The sequence below is a fragment of the Dermacentor silvarum genome, chromosome 6 (genome assembly GCF_013339745.2).
Source record: "Dermacentor silvarum isolate Dsil-2018 chromosome 6, BIME_Dsil_1.4, whole genome shotgun sequence".
In the NCBI taxonomy this organism is placed as follows: Eukaryota; Metazoa; Arthropoda; class Arachnida; order Ixodida; family Ixodidae; genus Dermacentor; species Dermacentor silvarum.
In genome coordinates this window covers 89,394,151-89,419,459 of record NC_051159.1, presented here as the reverse complement: position 1 = coordinate 89,419,459, position 25,309 = coordinate 89,394,151, and the positions used below count along the sequence as shown (strand labels likewise).

At 45.7% G+C, this 25,309-nt stretch overlaps 1 protein-coding gene across 1 annotated transcript in view; it reads right to left on the bottom strand.

Annotated features, from left to right (window-relative positions):
• The window catches only part of LOC119455706 (uncharacterized), a 40,265-nt gene extending 15,173 nt beyond the window's left edge, over positions 1-25,092 (bottom strand). The window contains 1 exon segment of the mRNA XM_049668965.1: positions 24,754-25,092. Within this exon segment, the coding sequence (XP_049524922.1) occupies positions 24,754-24,829 (76 nt within the window). The 5' untranslated portion in view covers positions 24,830-25,092.
• Between the last annotated feature and the right edge of the window lie 217 nt (positions 25,093-25,309).

Here is a 25,309-nt window from a genome sequence, read left to right as displayed (position 1 = left end):
ATTAGGAACCATACATCGACATGATTTGAAAGTTTTGCAAGAAATGAAAAGGTTTTTATGGACCATAGTGAAAGGAAAATGACATATTGCATCAGTAGGGATCCCTTGTTCGCAATCGAAGGGCAGGCGAAGCAAATGGTTCTAAGCATCCTAGAGCTGACTTTATATAGTAATGGCCGATAGCTTCAATTTGAAATAAATGATGTCTGAAAATTCAAATTTAAACATATACATCAGGCCATAGGTTTATCATGGCGCTTCGCTTTATATAGAGGGTGTTTCACATGGACCAAACTTTAAAAATATGCAAATGGTATGTAGCTGGACCCAAACCAATGTAATGTTGTTTGCCGTCGCTTGCAGATATTCAGATTATTTTTGCATTGCGCCTAATTGGATAATTAGTGCTAATGAATTAATCAACTTCTCAATTATTAAAATTAAATGAAAATTGTCAATGAGAAAATTTTTCAACACGAAAACTGCCGATACACCTTAAAATTAAATTATGGGCTTTTACGTGCCAGAACCACGATCTAATTATGAGGCACGCAGTAGTGGGAGACTCCGGAATAATTTGGACCACCTGGAGTTCTTTAACGTGTGCCTAAATGTAAGTAGGTAGGTGTTTTCGCATTTCGCCCCCATCGAAATGCGGCCGCCGCGGCCGGGATTTGATCCCGCGACCTCGTTCTTGGCCGCCCAACACCATAGCCACTAAGCAACCACGGCTGGTACCCGGTACAGCTTTCTGTTGCTCAATACGTGCTCCATAAAAGTGTTTTTCTGAGCGTATTCGGGGGCTTCTTTCAGGCTCGGAAAAACACTTTTACGTAGCACGTATTGAGCGAAACCGGAAAGCTGTATCGGGAGTTTCTCATGTTGCAGAACAATTTCCTCATTGACACTTTTCCTATAATAATAATAATTGAAAAGTTCAATAAATAATCATGACTAGTTATCTAATTAGGCGCAATGCAAGAAATAATCTGAGTATCACCAGTCAATGGCAAACATTACATTGGTTCAGTCCAGCTACGTACCATTTGCATTTTTTTTTAAGTTTGGCCCAAGTTAAGTGAAACGCTCTTTATGCATCCGATAGCCACCATATCCAATTCTCGACAAATAAAGGGAACAAAACGCTCCTGCTAAATTGAATAAAGGAAACAAAACGCTCCTCCTCTTTCTTGAATAGCACCAAACATTAACGTTCGACACTCTGCTCACAAAGGCTGAAGGAAATATCAGAAACAGAATGCATGGGTAGCCGAAATGCTCATTTCAATAACTTCATGAAATATCGCTGCGAACAGTTTATCTTTGATAGGATATAGGCCAGGCAAATTCTTTTATTTTTAAGGTTTCACGCCAAACTAGCCACAACTGTCGTGGAAGTTTTTCAATGATGTGGCTTTAAGGCAGGGCCATAAGGCAAGTGCATCAATTAACCATTAGTAGAAAACGGCTATCGCGCACTCCTGTGAAACAGTGCTCGATGGAGAAAGCGCAATCAAACATCCATCATAGCTCGGAATCTTTCTGCAACGCATGCGAATGTTGCGACCTCGAAGTATGGCCAGCAAGCCAGAGCCCTGCCTCAACCAATATCCTTTTTTCTCCACACATCATGATTCGACTATAGTACAACATAGTGCTGAATCATCACACTGACCTTTCTTCGGCGAAGCCTATAGTGTTGGATTCCGATTAAATGCAGCGAAGATGATGCCTGCTGTCAAATAAGACATCGTTTCTTAACTCAACGGATGGCTAGGGTAATCTCGGTCGGAGTCGTTCGACCACTCCCAGTTGCCTGCAGGTGCTAAAGGGGGATAACTTGCTGGCATCTTTGTTGCCAACTTGCCACGTTCCACCATTTAACCAGGAGGCCGGCAGATACAGCAGCCAACTCACATCAGTCCCACTTCAAGGGGAACAGCCACCACGTGGGGTGGAAGAGTAACTACAGCCAATGGGCGGCTTGAACCAAATGGGTCAGGTGACTGCTGGTGGCAAAAATTCCGACACAGGGAGTCGCACTAGAAACGCCGCCTCGCGGGTGCATAGTCAATAGGAGGACGACGAGACCATAGAGGAGCTTTCGTTGGATTAAAGTGGATGACGAAGTTTATGCTCAAAATGGTGTGGCTTTAGATCGTTATATCTGGACAGCAGCAGCACCATGCATCCTTGCTCTTGGAATCCGCCCACACTCGCATCGCTTACGCCAGTGATTCGTCGAACATGAACATTGCTGCTCATGCTGCATCCGCCTTTTCATGTTATGGAAATGTCGAAGCTCCTAGCACTTCTAAGCGGTTTTAACAGCGCAGCTGTTTAAGCGCAGCGCAGCTGTTTAACAAAATATTTGGGCCGATCCTGGCGGTAGTGCAGAAAAGGTCCAAGCGTAATGGCACATACCCCTGTGAACTAGCGAAGCTGAGCCTGGCTAAGTCTAGCTATGCATAGCTGGGACTACTTATACGGGTGTCACACGACCTCATTTGATCGCGATCAAGTTCGATCCGGATAGAAATTCTTGATTGCGATTGGCTCCCTAGCGCAGCTTGCGGCAAGGAGCCAATCACGACCAAGAAATTCGATCCGGATCAAGCATGATCGCGATCAAAAGTGCGCCCTGTGATACCCGTATTAAGCTTAGACAGTCATCGATAGCAAATCAATAGCCAATCAATAGGTAATCGACAATCGATGAAATATCAATTCCAGGAAACGCTGGGGATGACTTGGCATTGCTTGGCCTAGCCCAAATGCGTAGCCAATATCTTGCGATAGCCAATCAATAGCCAATTGATAATCGATCAATAATTAATAATTTCCGGAAAATGCTGGGGATGACTTGTTAGTGCATAGCCTAGCCCAGAAGCCAGGGCTAGCTAGGTGCCCATCAGCTCTGCTGTCTCTTTAGCATTGCGCCTCCAGTGCAAGCTACGCTAGTGTTTTGTAGAGTGTTTAACTCACCTCACGAAGCGAGAAGCCGTAAGCTGTATGTTTTAACACCCACTACTGTTATTCCATATTACGCACTGCTGTTTTTCTTTTACAGCGACTGGCCTGTGTGAATGCTGCCGATTTTGTGAGGCCCAGCGCGCGTGCGCGTGTACTTACCACTTATTTCCTTCCCTCCCATTTCTCTCAGTATCTCATCTTTCTATTACCCCTTTCCCGTCCCAACCAGGTTAGCCAACAAGATGCATTTCGGGTTAACAGCCCTGCTTTCCCTCTTTCTTTCCTTCTCCTCCTTTCCTTCACAATTAATACGCTGTTTCTACCTAAACTATGTATATTGTATGTAAACGTGCCCATTGCTTTAATTTTTGGCTCTTGTTCTCAGGTTGGGATGATGACCCTTATTATAACCTTACTTACACCCTCAAAGGCGAATACGTTGGAGCTCTGGTACCGTATTCGTATTGACATCGGCGTTTCATTAGCTCTCCCAATGTCAAAACAGGTTAAAATTTGTGGATATGGCTTCTCGTTGTATCACTGGAGACGCTTTTTACTTTTGTAATGTCACTCGGTATAGACTGAAAATGTCAACAAAATGAGGTATACGATCAATTCATTCTCATGCCCTCCTGTTTTGAGACTCGTGGCTGCCCGTACACAGGGAACGGGGTTCCTCACTTCTTGATCTCCCGAATCCGAAAGCTCGTCGCCTTTAGCCCAGTGCCTTGGCTCTGTTATTGAACAGTGGTTCTGCTGCGTCGTGACATGCCTCCCATGTGACGATGGTCAGACACTGCCTTTTTTGTTGGCACAGATATATATATATATATATATATATATATATATATATATATATATGAGACTGCGAACAATGCCGAAAATATCAAGGGTGTCAAGGCGACTGCTTTTGAGAGACCAGAACAGTCGGTTGTGCGTCTGGGTGGAAAAAATAAAACGAATATTCTGCGTTTCAGAATAAATAAAACCTAGTGACGCTGTTTGCAGTGTTTTTATAAGAATTTCGGCACTCCGAACAACGCAAGCAGTCAAAATAGAACACCGATGGGAGAACAGTGTGGACATTGGTATATTGAAAAATATGAACGGAGATTCGAAATCCGATGAAACAAGGGCGCCCGCCTGCGGACAAAATGAAAACTGGTCGTGGCTGTCCGGTTTGTACAGGATTGAAAGAGGTCGGGGCACGATCAATGTTTTGTGGCATAAAAAAGAAGAAAGCAACCGGGTACAAGGTGGACAAAGAAATAGAATAAAGCGGAAGAAAAAAACTGACAAATTTCTTCATGGATACCCTTGGAAAAGATTTTCAGTGACCGCATAAGGCACGCAAGAACAAAGATTCTTCGGTGAACGAAAAAAAATTCACCAGCCCTTCCCCTGTCGAGAAAATGGGGGTAAGCGAATCTTGTCGTGTGTGTATGTGACCTTCGTGGTGATTTTCTCTCTCTTTCTTTCTTTCTCTCCCTTACTCGTTCTCTCTCTTTCTCTCTTTATTACTCTCTTTCTTCCTTTCTCTCTTTCTTTCTTTCTCGATCTTTCCTTCTCTCTTTCTTTCTCTCCCTCTCTATTTCTCTTTCTTTCTATTTATCTCTTTCTTCCTTTCTCTCTCTTCTGACCTTCGTGGTGACTTTCTTGTTCTCTCTCTGATTTCTTTCTCTCTCTTTCTCTATCTCTATATATCTATCTCTCCCTCTCTCTTTATTTCTTTCTTTTTCTCTATCTTTCTCTCTCTTTTTCTCTCTTTTTTGTGTCTGGTATGTGCCAATAAGCTTGGACCCTTTCTGCACTATCGCGAGGATGGGCCCACTTTTCAGCGTGACACCACCACCACCACCACCGCCGAAACCTGTGAGGCTACCAGGCTTCGCTTAAAAACACCAACCCTTCCCCTGTCGAGAAAATGGGGGCAAGCAAAGCATGTCGTGTGTGTATCTGACCTTCGTGATGATTTTCTATCTTTCTCTTTCTTTGTTCCTCTCTCTTTCTTTCTCTCTTTCTTTATTTATCTATCTCTCTATCTATTGCTCTCTTTCTATCTACCTTTTCTCTCTCTTCTTTCTCTCTCTCTCTCTCCCTATCTTTATTTCTTTCTGTCTCTTCCTCTTTCTTCCTTTCTCTCTCTTTCTCTGAACTTCGTGGTGACTTTCTTTCTCTCTCTCCTTCGCTTTCTTTCTCTCTCTCTCTTTTCTCTTTGTTTCTCACTAACTTTCTCTCTCTCTTTCTATTTTTTTGTCCCTAATATGTGCCAATGAGCTAGGATCCTTCTGCACAATCGCCACGATCGGCCCACTTTTCGGCGTGACCACAACCACCACCACCGCCGAAACTTGTGAGCCTATAAAGCTTCGCTTAAAAATTCAGGGTAGCTTGCTAAAGACACAGCGGAGCTGATCAGTCCCTAGCTGGTCCTGGCTGTACAAAGTGATGCTAAGTTATACGAAGTAATGCCAAGTCGTCGTTTTGCAGCGGTTTCTTGGGCTAACCGTGCTTGGTCCAATCGGCGTCGACGCTACCAGTCTCGCATAACAGCGCGCCGCGATTCTTGGTAAGTGGCTTCTTCATCGTCAGTGCGAACCTTCCTTGGTCTCCCCATGTCTAGGCCTGGCGCGCTGCCGCCGCGTCACCGGCTTTCCTACGGAACGAAGGAGCGCAGTAATGTGGAAAGTTGGGCGAGCTGGTGATTAATCAAAATACGGTATTGGTGAAGCGCATGCACAGTAGGCTGTGACGTCACGTCTGACTCGCGGCGCATGCGCAGTACTGCGCAACTGGTGGCGAAGTCGTAGGGGAAGTGGGGCGAAAGCTATGCGGCCAGCGCAGACGCGCCGGGATGATGTCACGGCGCAAGCGCAGTAGCGCGCAGCTGGTGGGAGCTCGGCGGAGAAGTGTTGCCAGGTTTGGCTATATATAGCCAAATGAGACTACAGGAAAAAAAATTTTTGGCGTCGTCTTGGACGAGTTGGCTATGTGGCTATATTTGGGCTACTGAAAATCTGCCACTTGGATTTGTTTGGGCTATAAGTGGTGCCCCAATCCACGCTCCAGAGGTGGCTCTGATCGGGTAGATGCAAAGCTCGAAGGCTATGTTTTAGCTGGCTGAGCTCGCCGCGTGGCTGTGCGTGTGTGCGTACGCGAAATGACCCCCCCCCCCTTCCCTTCCCTCTCTGCGCCATTGTCTGAGCCGGTGGCTTTGACCTTTGATGCACTTAAACTTACACTCCGCTTGACCGTTATGCACCCGATCCCCGGGCATCGTGATGAACCTGGGAGTAGGGAGTTTTTCACAGTACACAGTACTAGCATGGATGTGCTCAGAAAAGGAGAGCAATAAAATAGGGTCGGGCCATCGGGCCATCGTGGCGCCGACATGAAAGAAGGGAAGCGCGGGTGGATGAGATGCCGCAGTGTGTTCATGGCCATGTCTTAATTCTGGGTGAGTTATCGTGCCGGGCGCAGCTTTCGACCTACTCCACGTATCTCGCGTGAAGCTTTACTGCCATTTTCCTTCTCCTGCTAGATGAATTTTTGTTCGTGCTTACATTCGAGATTAATTTCGATAGGTTGGACGTAAGATGGGATCCTCCTCAGAGAGGAGAATCCAAACATGGGGAAGTGGGCCAAGTATGCGAGAACGTATAAAAAAGAATGTAAGCAAGACCCCGAGCCAAAGGTGGGTTCTGTTGCTTTTATTTCTAGATGGTTTGCCCGTAACGTGATGGATGCAGATACTCATCTGCTAATATCGAAACATGTTTGCCACGATGACATCAGTGCACCATGTCACATGAACTTCACCCACCGTGTTAGCTTAGCCTGTGAGGTGTCGTGCTGCTGGCTGGAGGACGCGGGTTTGATTCCCGGCCACGGCAGCCGCATTTCGATTAAGGCGAAATGCAGGATTACCTGTGTACTTAAATTTAGGTGCACGTTAAAGAACCCGAGGTGGCCAAAATTAATCCGGAGTCCTCCACTGCGTCATGCCTCCTAATCATATCGTGGTTTTGGCACGTAAATCCCCAGCAATAATTAGAGTTTTAGAATATGGGCCTCAAACGTTTTGGGGCCTCAAAGAAATAGCGTCGAAGCCACTGCGCATGCGCAAGACGCAAGCTGTGTTTGGATTTTGCGTCGGGCACGCTATTTCATCGATTTAGCGGTAGCCCCAAAAGCTGCCCCAAAGCTTTGGTCCAGAAACATGGCGGCGCCCATCGAAGCGACGGCTCTAACCTAGCACCAAACTGCGCTCGATTCATGGTAACGCGTGAAGTTCTTAAGCTAGGAGAAGTGAATGCGGATATCGCTTTCTCTCAACTAACATGTGTAATGAATATTGATAAATTAGACGCCGGTGATTCCGAATTCAATGGTCGATTTCATCGCTCGTAGGCCTAACACGGATTGACTTGGCTGGGTGAAGGTACGTAAAGTTGGTTACTCAAAACTAAGCGCAACAAGTTGCTTGCTGCTAATAGAATAAGTTATAAATTGTAATTAAACGCAAAAATCTAAATTACTCTTCTTATCATAAAATGGTATATTTTGTTTTAATATTTATGCCCCAACACTAACACCCGCTAAGCACTTTGGAGCCCCAAACTTTGGGGCCGCTATTCTAAAACTTTCTTAGCACAACAACATGGTTTGCTTTCTGACAGCAACTGGTTTTCCCAGCACACGGTTATCCCTTTGTTGTTTACGTTTGCTCTTTGTGCGCCGTCGCGGCTTTTACCTTTCGAGCGAGCTACGGTCGCGACGTGCTCGTCGCCGAAAACGACGGCGCGCTTCTTACACTGGTGTGCCGTTTTGAGCAGTAATCTTTTAAAGCTTCGCTTACATCGATTCAGCCAGCAAGTGGCATCTATTGTCTGACACTTTATTTTAACGCATGTTCTTGCCGTGCCAGACACCTAAGATGGCGGCCAGGTTGATGGTAATGGACAGTATATAGAGCGTGTACCAGCTAACCCGGGCCAAGCTATTAAAAAAATGGGAAAACAAGACAGGACGATGAGACAAATAACACGAGATATGATAGCGTGGAAGGCTTGTTTCAGGTCACAAAAAGAAGCCGTGAGCATGTCTGAGATCGCAGGACAGCTGAACTTTTGCGCTGTAGGCAGAGATGACATGAGAGATTGATGATGCTAAACATTCTTTTGCATTCACGACAGCTAAAAAGCAGAATTTGTAGTTAATATTACTGTATATAACTAAAAATAATAACTTAGTACTATCTGTCATAAAATAAAAGCACTGATTTCGCCTTCTGCAGCGATTCACTGGAACTTGAGAGCTTCCGGGCCCAACCAAAAAGTGTTATGTGCAAGCTTGATGTCGCTGTTGTTGATGTCAAGGGCGGACAGTCATGGCGGCACAGACATGTTATTACGACAGGTTGTGCAAAAAAGGATTGCCGTAGTCGAATGTGAAAATCTATACACAAATAAAACTGAAAATAAAAATGGCTATATTTGGCTACAATTTTTTTGCAGTTTTTTGTGTTTGGCTACATTTGGGCTTCTCTAGCTTTTGGCTACGCCGCCTAGTGGGATCTGGCAACACTGCGGCAGAGCCGTGTCTTTGTCAGGCGAAGCAAGCGCGCACCTGCGCCAGCGTTTACTAGGCAACGCGAGGTGACGTCATCGTTCCGCGGAGTTTTTTCTGTCTACGACAGACAGATTACGCTCGCCATAAACAGCTGCGCTGTTAAAACACCGGAGACCAATCGGAACGAAAACAATCACCATCAAAATTTAAACGAACACCCATATATGATATGGTTTTCGAAATGATATTGTCAACAATCGTACTATGCTTGTATATGATAACTTAGAGGAACACAGAGTTATCTCTTCTTTTCGTTCAAATAACTCTAGTGGTCTATTCCATTGCTATTGTTCTGGTCTGACCCATTGGTGGTCAGTGCACGAATGCAGGGGTAATCCGACCAGTGGCAGCGCTGCTGCTTGAATGTTACCGTGCAGTCAGGCCGAAAATAGAGTTAACGGAATATTTACGAATTCCCGCGAGAGCGGCAGAGGGTAGACAAATGGAGAAAGCATCAGTCATGATAAAAAATATACCAAACATCAGTACGGTTTGCCGGAATAACTTTGGACGAAGAGTGGCCATGTAAAAAGAGGAAACAAAACCATGCGATACCTGTAAGGGCGAGCCTCTCAAGGGCCAAAATAACAAACAAAAACCACTAAGAGATCTGGAAATTGTCAAATATGTTGAGATGTGAGGTAAGAGAGTCTCCGTTTCCTTGACTGCTACAGAAGACATTCTTATTAACGGAAGCAAAGAGGCCGTAATAGGTCCGTTGCTTGCACGTAAACGCGGGGTAGTTTTCTGGCATGTGAGGATGGTGAACATGGTAAGAGCAGTTGTAACAAGTCTTCGTATGCCTTTTGCTCTAGTTAATTGTCATATCTCGCAATACCTTCAGTTCATTCTTGAGACTTTTTGTATTTAACTAGAATAGCTGGATCGGCAGGTCCACGGCAGTCTCTACGTTGGAGGAGCATACACTTGTCACCACCACTTGGTCCTCGATGAAAATCATACACCATCGTCCTCAAGGCATCGTCCTCAAGGTATTGGAGACGTCGTAAACTAATTCAGCCTGAACTTGGTCTTGGCATTGCCGCATAGCTTGTGAGCGGTGCAGTGTATAAAAATAAAACTTGCATGATAATAAAGCTGTGACTTTTGTGGGGAATAAACATAAACATTGCGCGATGTTGCTCGCTGTATTTGATAGAAGCAAACACATTCGCACGCATTGACGCTACATTTAGAACGGTGTTCAATTAAACATTTAAAATGAATGATAAAAGTTTTCTCTAATGTGAAGAAACATTTAGGCGAAATTTGAATTACAGAGAGAAAGCGCATACACGTGTTATCGTCGCAGCAACTGCCACTCATACTCAATTATCATCAACCATTCAGTTAACATCTGCACGCATATCCCCTCAAATGACTCCATATAGATATTGTGACCTTCCCAGAGCTCACTTACGCGTAAGATCTTCCCGAAGAAGGCGCTGCTGAGACTTATCGCAGCAGGAAATCTGCCACGGGGCCATGTGCACGCTCTTGTGCATTGAAACCGCCTCAAGCAACAAACGTTTAACACAACGAATTGGTAAATAGAACGTTTCATATCCATCGACTAAGCCTGACGATTGCAAAGTCGTCTCATTCAAAACGCTTGCCAAAGTTCGAGAGTGCAGAATCATGTAGTTTTGAGTAAACAGCGCGCTAGCCGAACGTATAATGTGTGCGCGACACGGAACGTCGGTAAACACGTCAAAACTTCCTAGCAAGTGGTCTGAAGAGACTCGTAGCCCATGCTTCTGCCTTTTTTTTTTTTTGCCATGAAACATGTCGCGAAACTCACCGGCAACTTGACAAGGTAGGATTATCTCACGAATTCTATTCTTCACGTTTGTATAGTATCACTATAGACGGGATACAAAGGCGGCCTTATTTTATTGACGCGTGAATTTATTCGGATTTTATGAATTCCGTGTCTGTCGAAACTCGGACGGAGTATTATTTGCGTGTTTTCATTATTGATGTGCTCCACGCGGACCGAACTGACGCTCCAGGACATCTGCCATTACTACTTCCTAATACAGAATAACATCAAGCTGCTTCTTTTGCGTAGACTGCCTTAAACGATGCATTATACGAAATGCTAATTCTGGAAGAAATTGAAGGAGCTCATTCTGCGCACTATGGCTCATGTGTGACATCTCGTTCAACTTAGAGGCTACACAGTCATGGGCCGAGTGGAGCTTAGAAAGATTGATACATTTTTGATGCTGTCACTGTTCTCTCGCAATTTTTAGAGACACTAGCGCTATTTTTTTTTCTCACGGTAGCATTGCATAGCGGTTAGCATGACCTATCAAGCAGGATAAGTCACAACCAAACTGCAATGACCTGCCTCTAAATTGCCGTTCTTGTGATTTAGCGAAAAGCGAAACTGTAAAAATGGGTTGTCCGTGAGACCTAATTTTATTTAATTATATGGGCACTCCAAGCGCATTTTGGTCGTCGCCGGGGCCGTCGTGGTCGCCGTGGGGTTCCGTATAAAGTCCAACGGCGGTACAATCGTCTCCACGCGCCGTACGCTGCGTGTGCGAGTGAAAACGTGCGTGGGTGAGTCGTCAACCGCAGCTTAATCTCGCGCACGCGACAGAGGAAGGCGGCCGGAAGCGCGCGGTGTTCGTTCGCGCGCGAGGCGCGGGGAGGAGGCGACGGAGACGGGGGGATGGGGAGTGCATTCTGCTCCCGCGGCTGCTGCTCACAGAGCTGCCGCGCAGGCGCCGTATCTTGAAAGCGACCTGCGATGTGGCCGAAGTGTGCGCCCACGGGAGCCTCATCTTCAAAGCGATCTGCGATGGGGACATAGTGCATTCACCGAGTGCCGGTAGCATCGTATGTGCTGTGCTTCCGACGTTTAGTGCGCGTTGAAGCGAGAGACTGCGCAAAGGTCAATTTGCTCGCTGCCGCTGGCGCGCTTTCTCACAGCAGCGTTTTGACGAGCTTCCGCGGTCATCGAGGGAGATGTGTTCATGTTTAACTGTGCGCGCCTGACACCGTGCTTGTTTATTTAGTTAGTAAGCGAATATTTACAACTTTATACGGCCGATAAAACTACTATCCTTACTTCGTATAGCTGTGTGCTAATTTGCAATCGAAATGGCTGTTTCGCCTGCCATTTTTTTAAGGAATACAAGTGAATAGTAATTTCGGTGCTCTAAATAAGTAGTGGCTTGATATTTCTTTGGACTCCTTACAGTAAGAGTTTCAAAAAGGAAGACGAGGTTAGACAATTAGTTATTCCTTCTGAAATGCTTCGATAAAGCTGTCTCCACTTTCTCCCGCGAGTGGCGAATTCTTCATTTGCTTGGTCCACGACGTGAAAGAATAAGTAAGGATACAGTCGCATACAAAAGCCGGTCCTTTATTTTGTTACAAATACCTACAGCTACGTGAAAGCTCCTGCAGGCCTCGTACAAGACTGAGAAAAATGAAATAAGTGGAGAATTAGAAACCATGTTACTCTTGAGACACCTTATTTTGCTCCAACTGTTTCTGCCTCCGCTCGTGGATATCGACGGGGCCAAACACGGACGTCAAGTCCTCCCGCAGCAGCCTCCCGAGTGCCGTTGGGCGTTGCACTTTGAGACTTCGATCGCTCGAACCGTGACTGAATTTTTTAAAAGAAGCAAATCGGAAGTACGCGGGAGGGATATATTGAGAAAGCGGGGAAAAATAGAAATGGGAGGAAGGGGGAAGTCAGTGAAGCGCGGTGGCAAGTTCAACAACGCCCCTTCTCTATTGGAAATCGACGGGGAACGCACACACCAATCGAAGCAAACTCGAAGATGGCAGGGGTGGGGCAAGCCTCGTCCCTCGAAGTGAACCCACGGTATTTTGGCCACGTCGCACAGGAGCCCTAAAATAGAAGATAATAAAGGCTGGATAGCGGTAAAAGTAAGAAAGCTGTATAATGGGCGATGAAGGCTGCTTTAGGCTGGGCGAAGAGCGAGAAACGGCGAGCAGAACGCAATCCCTCTGGAGCGAACGAAAGCACTGGCTGGGCTGTGTAACAGAGAATCGAGCGAAAGCGATTCACCCAGGCCTGGTAGGAATGAAAGAAGTTTGGAGTCAAAGGTTGGAAAAAAAAAATCCGAATGACGGCAAGCATTTGCGCAACTCCTCATTAAGGAACACAATTGAAGCGAGGCCAAAATAGCTTGTGTCCACTCAGTTCTCATTACGATAATGAACTTGCAAATTACTCGCTTTATCTTGCGTATCCCTCCGATGAGACAGTTACCGCCAGCTGTGAAACTGCACCACTTGTTCGGCCAGCTGGACATTCACATCTAGCCTGCCACGCCGTACTATTCTCTAGAAACCTGCTTCCTGACCTCCCTAGATCCGAGCGATGAGGCGAAAACGACGGCGCGTAGTGAAACGGACAGCGCAACCAGCTAAGTCCATGAAAGCGTGGAGAGAAGGCCGCTCACTCACAAAGGATCAGCGGGGCCCTAATAGTTCGAAGGAACCGTTAGGAACAGCATCTGTAGCGCCGCTGCAGAGAAACTGGGGTGATTGGTTCAGCCACTGAGCTTCTGGAACCGACGAGTGCCCCCTTTGTTCGCACCGCACCGTTTCAGCCGTTAACAAAGTAGCCGCTTCAGTTGGCTGATTTTGTTGTAATACTTTTTCCGTGTTTCTTCTCCGAGTAAGTGACTTGCTTCGTGGGTGGTCACCGAAGTAATTACGGTGGGGAAACCAAAGCAGAAAAAAATTCTTCAGTCGATAAATTATGTTATGTGAGAGCTACATTTCTAGCAGTAGTGTTTTTGCTTGTGCTTTTGCTTCCTTTATTTTATTCAAACAGTGCTCCTGCTTGCTTAGACAACAGCCATCCAGGTTTTGCTAATCCCTCACCGTCATGTGTATTTATGAACCGACATGATGCGAATTCGAGAATATTCAGCGTTTAGGGATACCCAGTGCTCACTTACTACACCGTATTGTGCAATGTTCGTGTAAGTAGTACTTGTCAAAAATCAGCCTATTCTCTATTTTCTTATATCAGAACTTATGCTTTCATTTCTTTGGTTATTTGCGTCACTGAATAAACAAAATGCGACGGAAGTTTGGATAAGACATCTGGATATTGACTTTGAGGTAATCCGTTGTCACAGCTGCTTATGATAAAGAAGATCACTGAATATATTTCTTCGTGACAAAGCAAACACCCTCAGACCAGCACCAACGTTTTTGCGGGGATGATTAGAAAAAGGTGAGAACAGGAATCTGTTAATTTATCTTCAACATTAAGCAGCGAAATTAAAACTTTGAGTACACTTAAGCTTCGCCTTTAAAAGTGGAACGCGATAGCGTTATTGGACGCCGTTGACACCAACACCGTATTTTCGGCGACATGGGGCTCGACCAAAGTTTTGAAAGGCTCGGTTTTCAACATTCGCCTTAATGTTGCCTAGAACCAAAGTACAGCGAAATACCATCATAATTGAAGGATGCTTAAGCTTTGCCTTTAAGAATGGAATGCGACAGCATTCAAAGATCCCTGGCTGCTTATCAGGCTTTTTTCTGGTATATTCAAATTACAATCCGACGCTTTCACGTCTGAAGGTTGTGGTGAAGTCGTACTATACGATTTTTCTGACAGATTTTACTTTGAGAAATTAAACTTTTGTTCACTAACGCCTTGCGCCACGCGAAGGGCCCGTCCGGTCGGGGTGGTTCGGGATGATGTGGTTCGGATGATTATTCCGCGAGACGCCGATGCTTACGCCGACGCCGGCACCAGCGCCGGCACCAACGCCGACACCGACGCCGGATTTTTTGCGACAAGGGGGCCTTAACGCTATCGCTTTAATATTCTGTATCAAGTTCCTCCGAGAGCGGTGTTCATGGAACTGGCACATGCCTAATTAGAATTTGAAGTGGGAAACGTACATAGCTGCGAGAGATCTGCGAGACACCTGCAGATTGGGAGTGGTTCATTTAGATGCGCAAGCGGGGAAGTGAACCGTTCACTTTCCGAACTATTATAAGATTCCGCCCCTGCTTACTTTTCTTCGCTAAGGATCAGTTTTAGCGGCAGTTTTAACCTTCCGGGTTTCACGCCGCCGTGATTTTCGACCAGACACCGCAAGTGAGGCGAAGCGGGACAGTCGCAGGCACCGACACCACCCTTTTCATCCGGTTATAAACTTTCAGTGCCCGAGCTCGACCGCACCGAAATGCTGTCCACTTCTGCATTCTCCTCATCTTTTTTCAGCCAATTAGATAAGAAGAACCTGTCAAGGTAGGCAATGCTATTCGCTGTGAAAGCACACCAAACTGGCCTCATATAAACGAGAGGACGTTTGAATGGGCGGTTCCAACAATGCTGCTGATCACTGCCAGATGCTTGCGTCAACGGCTGTATAAATTTGACGTCAGGTGATTTGAATAAAAACAGAATGGAATAGTTTTACGTTATATGGCCCCATGGTACACTGCCAACACCAACGTTCACAAAAGAAGTCACATTTGTTATGCCTGTTAGCCACGCCGTTTTGTTACCAGGCACCGTTTATTGAAGTACCAGCAAAGTAAGTTTTCTAGTGAAGGCATACAATAAGTAAAATAGGAGGTGTTTTCGGGGAGGATAGAATATGAAGCGGGGAAGAAAAGAAAACGTGTTATTCTCACATGTTCCCTCTGTTCTACCCACGTCTGTTTGCAGCTTATGAAAGCTGCCATGTTATTCACGTCGATACGACTACGTGTCAACCATACAGCAAACAACGCGAACAAATGCCATGTCAAAACGCTTGCAATAAAGAAAGACTATTAACGCTTTCTAGCTCGTTCGAGGTCGTTAGCCCCTTTGCTGTCATTAATCTCGCCGTACCAGAAAAGCAACATTTATATTTATCAGCGCGTTATCACCCAGGCGTAACGGGTCCTGGACCCCACGTCACACAATAACAAATGAACATCCCCGCAAATGGTCCACGTGGTTGTTGTTTCGAGCTTGCCTGAGCTGCTGTCTTGCTATCGATTTACCACATTTCAAATCAAACGACAGATACTAAAAATGCTAATATATTTCCGGAACATCCTTGATGTCTAAGAAGGAATGATTGCTTGTCACTCTTTCTTTTTTATCAACTGACTAAGGCCAGTCCACCTTTATTTCTATACTGAACGCTGCGCTTCGTCACCTTTTTCTGACTTCATATTCAACTTGTTGGCAGCAAGAACATCGCCTACGCAGCCTCACCACTTTATCTAATGTACATTTCTTTCTCGCGAATACAAATAACATTCTCTATCGCCGGTGTAGCTTTTCTGTCCTTAAATTGTGCCACTCCAGAGTGATAGAGCCTGTTAGAGTTCTGTTGATTACATAGCTCGCGTCATTGACTGCCCAACTAGTGCGGTTTGTTTCACTTTTACAGCGAAGCTGTTTACCTCTAGCCCCTCTCCCCCATATGCATCCCCTGCATGCGCTCCCAGGAAGGGGGGGGGGGGGGGGGCGGTATCCTGGGTGGCTTACGTCCCTATCACGGCGCGTGGTCAGGAATTAAGAAGGGTAGGGCAGAGGGGTAAATAGTGTGGCGACGGCGCCTGTGCCTGTCGCCTACGCTTGTATGGTTGTAGCGTCCCGCGCGTCAGAGTTGCCGGCGCGGTTGCAGCGGTAGGGGTGGGAGGGGAAAGAACGGGAGGGGTGGGAGGGGAAAGAAGAGAGGGTTTCAAGTATCAGGGGCGGCAGAAGACTATCGTCTTTCGATGTTATTTGCAGCGAAGCAAGCAGATATACTTCCAATTTTTGTGCAGGCTGTTAGAAGCTCCGAAATAACATGTCTTCATTCCATTATTAAAGAAGTCAGCTGTTTTGTTTTACTTTTATTCAACATAACGGCATGCTTCGTCAAACGCATAAATTGTATACGTGTTTCACCATTCAAGTTGAATATTTTCCCAGGGCACTTCAGACTTCCGTAAGTTTCTTTTTTTTATATTTGATTCGCTTCTTATCAACACTGCAAACACACACGCACGTTTAACCCAAAGCTATTGTAATGCACATAACTTCCATGTACAACACAGTACACTTGTCCACAGACGAAACAATTTACAAAACACCAGCAAACACATTTTTTAACAGTGATCTGACTGACCATGCCAGCGCCACTTGCAATATGTTTAACCGGATGTCTACAACCACGAGCACCTTCCACCCCTATCCCCTCTGTTCATTCGTAATCTCATGTTCTGTTTGGCTTGCGACAAACAGTGCTTTTTCACCGGGGACCAAAATCAGCCTCGAGCCAATCGGCGCAAGGAGGGCTTTTAACATCGGAGCTGTTCTTGGTCGACCCTGTGCCGTCGTGCTGCTTGGCGTCACGCTGCTCATGTGACCTGGGAGTGAGAAGGGCGAGAGTGAGACAGGCAGCTTCGCCGCGCCGAGAAGGGGATGAGTGAGTCAGGCAGCCAATGCGCGTTTGCGAAAAGTAGGTCAATGAGAGGCTCGGTGGGTTATAAACAAAAGTAGTAAGATCTTGATCTGTATTCGTTCTTCGAGAACGGCCAAGTCTGCTTATACTTCCGAGGGAGAAGCCTCCCGACGTGAGCGCGAGCGAGAGCTTGCTCACGTCGTGAGGAACGCGTTAGGAACGCCGTCGCCCGTGGACGCCGACGCGTCTTATCCCCCTCAAGAAGCGCCGTTAGGGCCAGCCAAGCGGCCGCCAATGCACAGCTTCGCTGTTTGACCATCTTCACGGAATGAAAGGGGCGGTGATATTTTTTCTACCGCATGATGAGATTTTTTGGTTACCGATGTTGTCGCCGGCCGGAAATTTTCCGGTAAAACGGGGCATTAGGGTGCCTCGATAGCAGCTTGACACTATCGACGTATCCCATTGGTGCCGTTATTTGCATATTCCCCTATGTATCACGGTTGTTCTATCGATAATCAAAGCTAGTGATTGATTGATTTATTGACTCTGACAATACAGATTCAGGCATATATTTAACCACCACTGAGATGTTAGGTTAAAGTTATTTCATGGTATGGTGTCCCGTAATACTAAAATCTGTAGAGAAACCAGCGCAATTACTGTGGCATTTCAACACAGCGTATGTAAGGAAAGAAAGAATCCATACAGCTAAATTGACAATCAATCAGTCACGGTGTCGGATATAACTATACTCTTTTGTGTTGCTCAGCATCATCATGCTCAATTCAATACAGAACTGACAGATGCTTCTCGCTATGCAAAGCCTTGAAGTATTCACCGTATACAAACATATTGAGACGCTCACCATGTAGACACATTTAAAAAAAATGGCTGCGGCTTAGCTCGGCTATGCAAGCGAAAGCTAGTCTCGAACACCCTCGTAGCTGAAACACAGTTTACCAGCCGAACTAGTCGAATATTCCGTACTGCGAGCACTCACTACCGTCGTTTCGTCAGTTTCCGAAGCCGTCGTCCAAGTTCATTGTCGCCTCTGAAGCTCGTCGCTGTCGTATTTCTGCATCCTTCTCCCGCCGCTTAGCTCGCCGAAGTTCCATTGCGTCACTCGTTTCAGCCTGCCGCTTTGAGAGCTCGTACTCACGCTTCCGCTTGACTCATTAGCAAGCCGAGTGACATCTGCAGGATGGTCCGACGCAGCAATGCAGCTTTCGCCACTGGGGCCGCGCCGACAACTTCGGCAAAAATGGACCAGCGTCCTCGCTCCCTCCTTCTATCGCACAACAACTGAACTGAAGCACCGGCCCGGCTATAGCGAGAAACTGCAAGGTGGCAGAGAGAGTGGCGCCGTGTCCATTTCAAGCAATCGGTGAGTCACGTGGTTAGTCACGTGAACACAGCTGGTGAGGCGGCAGTTGGTGCAGCACCGGCGCGCGGCTGCAACTGTGGCGAGTCACGTGGTATCACTTCTTTACTTCAAACTCGCTCGAATAGGCCAGTAAAGTTTTCGCTTTAAAATATTGTCAAGATTCCTCGAAGGCAAACATTAAAAGCGATAGCAAGGTTTATCCTTGCGCTCCCGCTCCTTAGACGGTGTTCTAACAACCATGCCGCTTGATCCAGCGGCCGTGTAACAACATAAGAGCATAAGAATGGATAGTTGGGCGAGTTCGTACGGTAACATATTCTTGATATAAGCGTGAAGAAGACAACATAAGAGAATGACGTGGTATCGTGAGGCCACAATTGAGCGTCTTTACTGCGCCGCAGGAACAGTGCAGTGGCAGATACCAGGCGTCTTACAACGCTGGTTTGATGAGGAACACTGATTATGAGGTTAAAGGCGTCGCACCAAGATTGCGCGCTAGATGAGACTGACGGGAAACCGTCGGCGTGTGTCAGCGCTGAAGGAAAAGATAACATAACTTTATCGTGACGTTTATTCTCCGTTCCGCTCAGATCATTGTATGCACCATTCATGGTGTTGCATGCACAAGGTGCTCAACAGGAATGTTAATGTGTGCGGGCGCAACGCTCATGCCAGCAGCAGAAGGCAGAACGCTACCCTACAGCTTGGTTGCAGAGCCGATTAAGTGGAGCGTTACGGTGCTTCCACTTGGCTTTGCCGATTTTGAAAACAAGTGCACTACGCGTAGCTTATGTCTTTCGAGACCTTCTGAGCCTCCGCGGGTGGTGTGTACATGCACCGTCGACAGCCAAACAGCACGGCAACGGCAAAAATATGCCTTGACCGTCCACCTATTTTAATTCTATCACAAAAAAAAGAAAAACTTGTGTGCCATGCTTTGGTTGTTGTCCCCAAGGAGCCCCAGGTTATCAAAGTTAACATGATACCCAGCGTTAGAGCGTCCCTCATAAAGTTTAGTTTTTACGTGCAATGTCGACCATGCGATGAAAATATTGCAGGAGGTTTTGCCAGGCTAAGGACGAGCACTGTTGATCCACTCGTCGATAATCAGCTCATGCAGCCATTTCATTATTGAAGATCTCATCTCTCTATTGAGCGGCTCAAACATATTTAAGAAAACTAAACGTGACGTGCCATCTTTCGTAACCGGCTCCCCGAAAAAGCTAATCGATTTGCGCAGGGGTCGTCTGAGCCTCTCTCCCAGATTTTTTTTGTCATACATGAAACAAAATAAAACAATGTATTTTATCGGAAATAAATGGGCAGCAGCGACGTGATACGCGTTTTTTAGGCAACCCACGAAGCAAAGACATATGAGCTTTAGCTTAATGAGCTTTACCGCTTTGTACTGCGTAGTATTAGAGAAAAGCGCTGCATATATGGCCGCGTTTGCAGCCGCCGGAACGAACACCGTGCCGGAGACGGAGAAACAAACGATCTCCTCAGAATTCAATTTCGGGTCGCTGCTCCAGCTAATGCGATTCCAGAGATGTGAAGAACCTTAACGAGCTCTTTTCGACATTCAGGGTTTTTCAATCTGCGCCGGAGGCGGCATTCTCAAAGAGAAGGCATTGCTATTTGTGCATTGTCCTTTTTTTTAGATCTAGTCTGGGCGCTCTCTTTTTCGTCGTCATGATTGCATAGCGCTTTCATATCATGATCACTGACAAAGTTGTGTATAACATTTTTTATCTGCTTTTTGTTGAAAACTTCCGTAACTGGAAACGTGAAAAAAAATTGCAGCACATGTACTCAACGGTGCTTGAAGTTGAACATTTTCTATAAAAATGTGTTATTCTTTAGCTGCAAGTTGTAAGTACCTAAATCTTTTGCGACACTCCGAGCACAAACTTTGTGAAAGATATGTACAACCAAACAGTAACGGGAGTATGAAATATATTAATTCGCACGCCGAGGTGGCGTAGTGTCCTTGGTGTTCAGCTGCTAAGCCCAAGGGTGCGGGATCAAATTCTGGCTGGAGCGGCCGCATTGTGATGGAGGCGAAATACAAAATACACCCCTGCATCGGGTGCACGTTAAAAAAAAAAAAAACTCCAGGTGGTCAAAATTTCTCCGGAGTCTCCCACTACGCCGTGCCTCGTAATCATATCAGGGTTTCGGCACGTAAATCCTCAGAATTCAATAACTTTTTCGAAATATGCTCAATCATTTGAGTCCATGTTCTGTAAGTCTCAGAGAAAACTGAGACAATTATTACCACAATATAGAAGCGACGAACGTGTTCTCAACTGTACAAAAAGACTTGAACAATTAAAACAAAGCTCTTCATTTTTCGTCGCTATACGGATTCGGGCTTAGGGCGTGTTCCCACTGTTTTTTTTTATTTTTCTATAAATTTGTAAACTTTAGGAAGTTACAGGCTTTTTTGTACCCAAAGGTATGTGACTCAAACCACCATGTGCACGAAAAGAACAAAAGTGAAAGGAGTACAAAATAACACAAGCGGTACCATGGGACTTTTGGTATTCCGCGATGATTGCGTGTACTATTTCTAAAGCTTCACATTAACTCATTTTCTTTTGATGAATCATATTTCTGCGAGATGGCTCCGTGATTCGCTCGAACAAGTTCTTGCAGGTTTTTTCGCGACAGATAACCATTCTTTTTGTCAGAAAGCGTGGTGAAACTTTCTGGAGTCAGCCAGTATTCCAACTTTGCGACGTATGAGTTCACGAAAATGCGCTCGAAGGTATCATTTTTATCCCGCCGATAGAAAGCACTGGTTACGTTGAACAAAGCTCGATTGTTCACATATGCTCAATTTTTGTAATACGCTAAGAATGTGTAGCCGAATTCACGAAGCTTTTCTATTCTAAGTACTCTCTACCATTGTCCGACTGTCATCGCTAAATACTATGTCTACCATAAAGACAGCGTGAAATTTACTGTTGCGAACAATTTTAGCATGAACGTTTTTTTTTGTGATTACACGTCGCTCCTTACTAAGCATATCTAGGAAGTAGCTCCATGGAAGACGTAGAGCTGAGAAGTCAGCAGTACGTGTATAAGCCACAGTAGTCCGCTTCGGAACACTTACAACTACAACAAAAGAAAATGCATTCAAAAGCAACTGCTTATAACTGGACGCAAGCCGAAGCGAATCTCCTTGCGCAAGCATAAAGAACCCAGAAAGAACGGTGAAAGCGATCAACTCCTATTCGGCGCTATCTTTAGTTAAGAACTTGTGGAGGGTGGTTAATATGCTCCTAGCAACAGACAGGCAAAAAAAAAAAAGACAGCGGAGTTCTAAGTGGGCCCCACTTCAATTATTTGCGCCAGCTTTCAGCGGCTACTTACTGGGCGCTAGAAATAAATCTCGAGCGAAAGGAGTGGTTGACTTAGGTATTAGGTCTTCGCCAACGCTTCCAAGTATATGTATACGCCAAGCCAAAAATAGGCAAAGAAAAAACTGCTGTTCCCTCGCGTCGGCTCTACGCTTTTGATAGCTCCTTCGGGGCGCCCCACCCAGCGTCGAGAATTTTTGATAAAGCACTGTAATTTATGTTTCTCTACCATCTACTATAAGGCCATGAAAAACCACTTCTTCCTTTCTTTTTTCCCCTTTTTTTTTTGCTCTCTTGCTTATGTCCGCGTTGCGTATCACGTTGCCTCGCGCCGTTCATTGGATGCCGAGTAAAAAATAAATTCAAGAACAAACGTGTGTGAGAGTAATATATCTTCGACTGCTGGCCCAGTAAATTTACTGCTGCAACTTTTTACAGAGCACGAAACTTTGTAGATAGAGCACAGTGCGAAAGTGCACCAGTTCTCGTTCATCGCATTCTTGCTGAGTAAGTTCTTTAAGAATTTAAAACTTCAAGCGAACCCTTTCAAGCAACGAGTGGGCATCATAGCTGGCAATATTACACGATGGCGCTATAAATATTTACCTAATTTTCATATTTTCAATGGTTCTTTTTGCATTAAGACTTGGAATGTATTTCAGTGGTTTACTTGCCAAAACCGCGTCATAACTATGAAGCACGCTGTTGGTGCTAACTCCGGATTAATTTTGACTACCGGGGGTTCTTTAACGTGTACCCAATGCATGGTACGCGGGTGCTTTCGGATTTTGCTCCCAGCTAAATGTGGCCGCCAAAACCGCAATTTGATCCCACTTCCCTTCGGCTTAGCAGTGAAACGCCAAAGCCACTACGCCACCAAAGCGGGTCATTAAGACATCAAGATAATTTATAGAAAACGAAAGATGAAAACGAAAAGTGAAAACGAAAGGTTAAATATACAGCCCTGATTAGGAGTGTTGGCTTTCAAGGGATGTTTCTGATTGCGATTTTGTAACTGTCCCAAAACGCCTCTCCCTGTGCTCTCTGAGATTTTACTACGGAATAAAGTACTCATGCCGGCCACACTTGCTCAGTCTGTAATGTCCTACGTTACAAAAAAGTTTTTTTTTTCTTCCTAAATGTATATGAACTATTAGCGCAAGGTGTTGAGCTAGCTCTTTACGTTTCTTTTGCGCATTCCAGACAGCATTTCATTAAGCTATTCTTTATTTATTGTGATTGTTCAAGATTTCTAGTATGCATAAATTTATGAAAGTGATACAATTGAAGTCCTGTAAGTGACATAGAACAATAATGGGGAAACTCTTGGTGGAGCATCTTTCGAAACAAGAAGCACCGAGGGTCTTTTGGACCAAAATGATCCATTGTCAATCCAGAAATACTTATTACGCACTCAGTGCAAGGTAATCCTCATAGCTTATCGAGGACACACTGACGCAACTGTGGCTTACCTTTCGCGGCTTCTATACTTGTTCGTGCCCTATGCTCGGCTTCTTGTGTACTTTAAAAACCACAGGAGCCCCTGGATATCTCTTTACTAAACCTCTCGTTAACAAGTATTTCAGCCGCCCTTCTGCTGAAGTTCTACTGAAAGAGCTGACCACGTTCTACTTCGTAACAGCAAACTGAGTCCCTATTTTCTTTGAACATAAGTGTAGCCATTAACGCTCAAATGCTTCTCATACGTTCTACTTGTCTGAGTAGGACGTAGGCACTCTGATAATAACAGTTTTCAGTAGGGTCACCTAACTACAGTGCGAACCCAATTTTAGCGCGTTTCCCCATGCACATAAAAGTTTTGCTAAATATATTTTTATTCCTCAATTCTATGGACACTCCAACCGAATTTTTGCCATCGTCATCGGCGTCAGCGTCGACGTGATGTTTCCTATATATTTAGATACATGTATGCTATAGGCCATACCATGCTATATGAAATGCGGCATATGTGAGTTATATTGGCACGCCATTCTATCACGAAAGTTGCTCATGCCGGGTCTTACATTCTTGACAAAATTCTTCCTCAGAATTGTGAGAAGGCAGCCCAAAAGAAATGTCGGGAAACGCAACACCGACAGTGCACATCTTTTATCTTAAATCTGCTCAGACTTAAATATTTAAAGTCCGAAACAATAACGGAACTAAAACCTGAAACATGTAACTTCATTGCCACCGCTGTGCACTACCTCCGGGATTGGCTCAGGAAAGAGGTTTGAAATATACCCGATACGGAAAAGTGAGAGTAAAGACGCTACGAAAGACGTTGGCTTTAGTTAATAAGTATAAATGACAATTGTCTGACGGCAGCATTCAAACAGAGGACCACTAGCACAACTCGTTTTTACTTAGTCAGCTTACGTTTACTTCAATTCATACTGCCACAACAGGTAATTACACGTCTTACACTCAGTAATATTCTAGCATGTTGCTGTCGCATTCATTGCTTCGCCCTTATGGCGAAGTTGTGACTTTTTTTTCCCGCGCTGCAGGTATAACTATTCCAACATCTTATACAAGCGATATCTTAAAGCTGTATTGGTGACCTATTAATTCTTTTTTTCAGTCTAACATGCAAAAGCGAAATTTCGCCATGGACCTTGGTGGATGCGTATAGATTAATTACGATTGCCTTAACTTATTCATGCGCGCCTGCATAACTGGACTTGAAGGGCACCATGTGCACGAATGTTAAACTTTTTCAGTCCTCTACTAATGAAATGAGGCCGACGCGACAGGGCATCGAACCAGGAACCTCACGCCTACCAGCAGAAACCCGCAGCCCCGGAGCCTCTACCACGGGAGCTTTTAACAATGCAGGTTCATAAGTACAAGGAGCAGGCTTTTCTTGCACCACCTAAGCATTACGTGCCAGTCGTATATATTTTCTTGACACCAGCATCAGTGTAAAAATTACACGCAGAAGTATTTATAGAAAACAGCCGTGCAAAGCATTCTGCACATCGACACTCACCGATAATGCACAAGAACATCAAGAAAGCGGTGACGGCGGAAGGACAGTGCACGAGGCCAGAGTATCCCAGTCGCATGGCTCCAATGATGAACAACACAGACGTGTAGGCAGACAGAGGACGAACCGGAGTGCAGTGGAACGTTGTGAGCACTCACGGCGCCCTATCCGTTGTCGTCGCTGTCACCCGCCGCCGTTGACGGCGATCGCGTAATACCGAAGTCAGCGAAGATACGCGTGGTCGGAATCAGCCGGCGAGGAGCAGACAATCCCGGGGAACCGCATATTCGGCGCGCGCGCGCGCGTTGTGAGCGCGGGGCCGCGAGGAGCAGTCGCGACCGCCGCCGCAGCCTGCCGAATGAAAACCAAGGAACGTAGCGGTGGGTTAGGACCCGTGCTCGGTTCCCGATGTGCCCGCTAGGCGAGACGCGCCCATCGACCCATTCGAGGGAGAGCCGGCCGTCGAAGAAGTCGCCATCGAGTGCGACGCCCTCGCTGAACGAGTATTTCGCGTGCGCGTGGTGCCCTGCGGGTGCCAGGCGCAGTTGGCTTCGCCTTA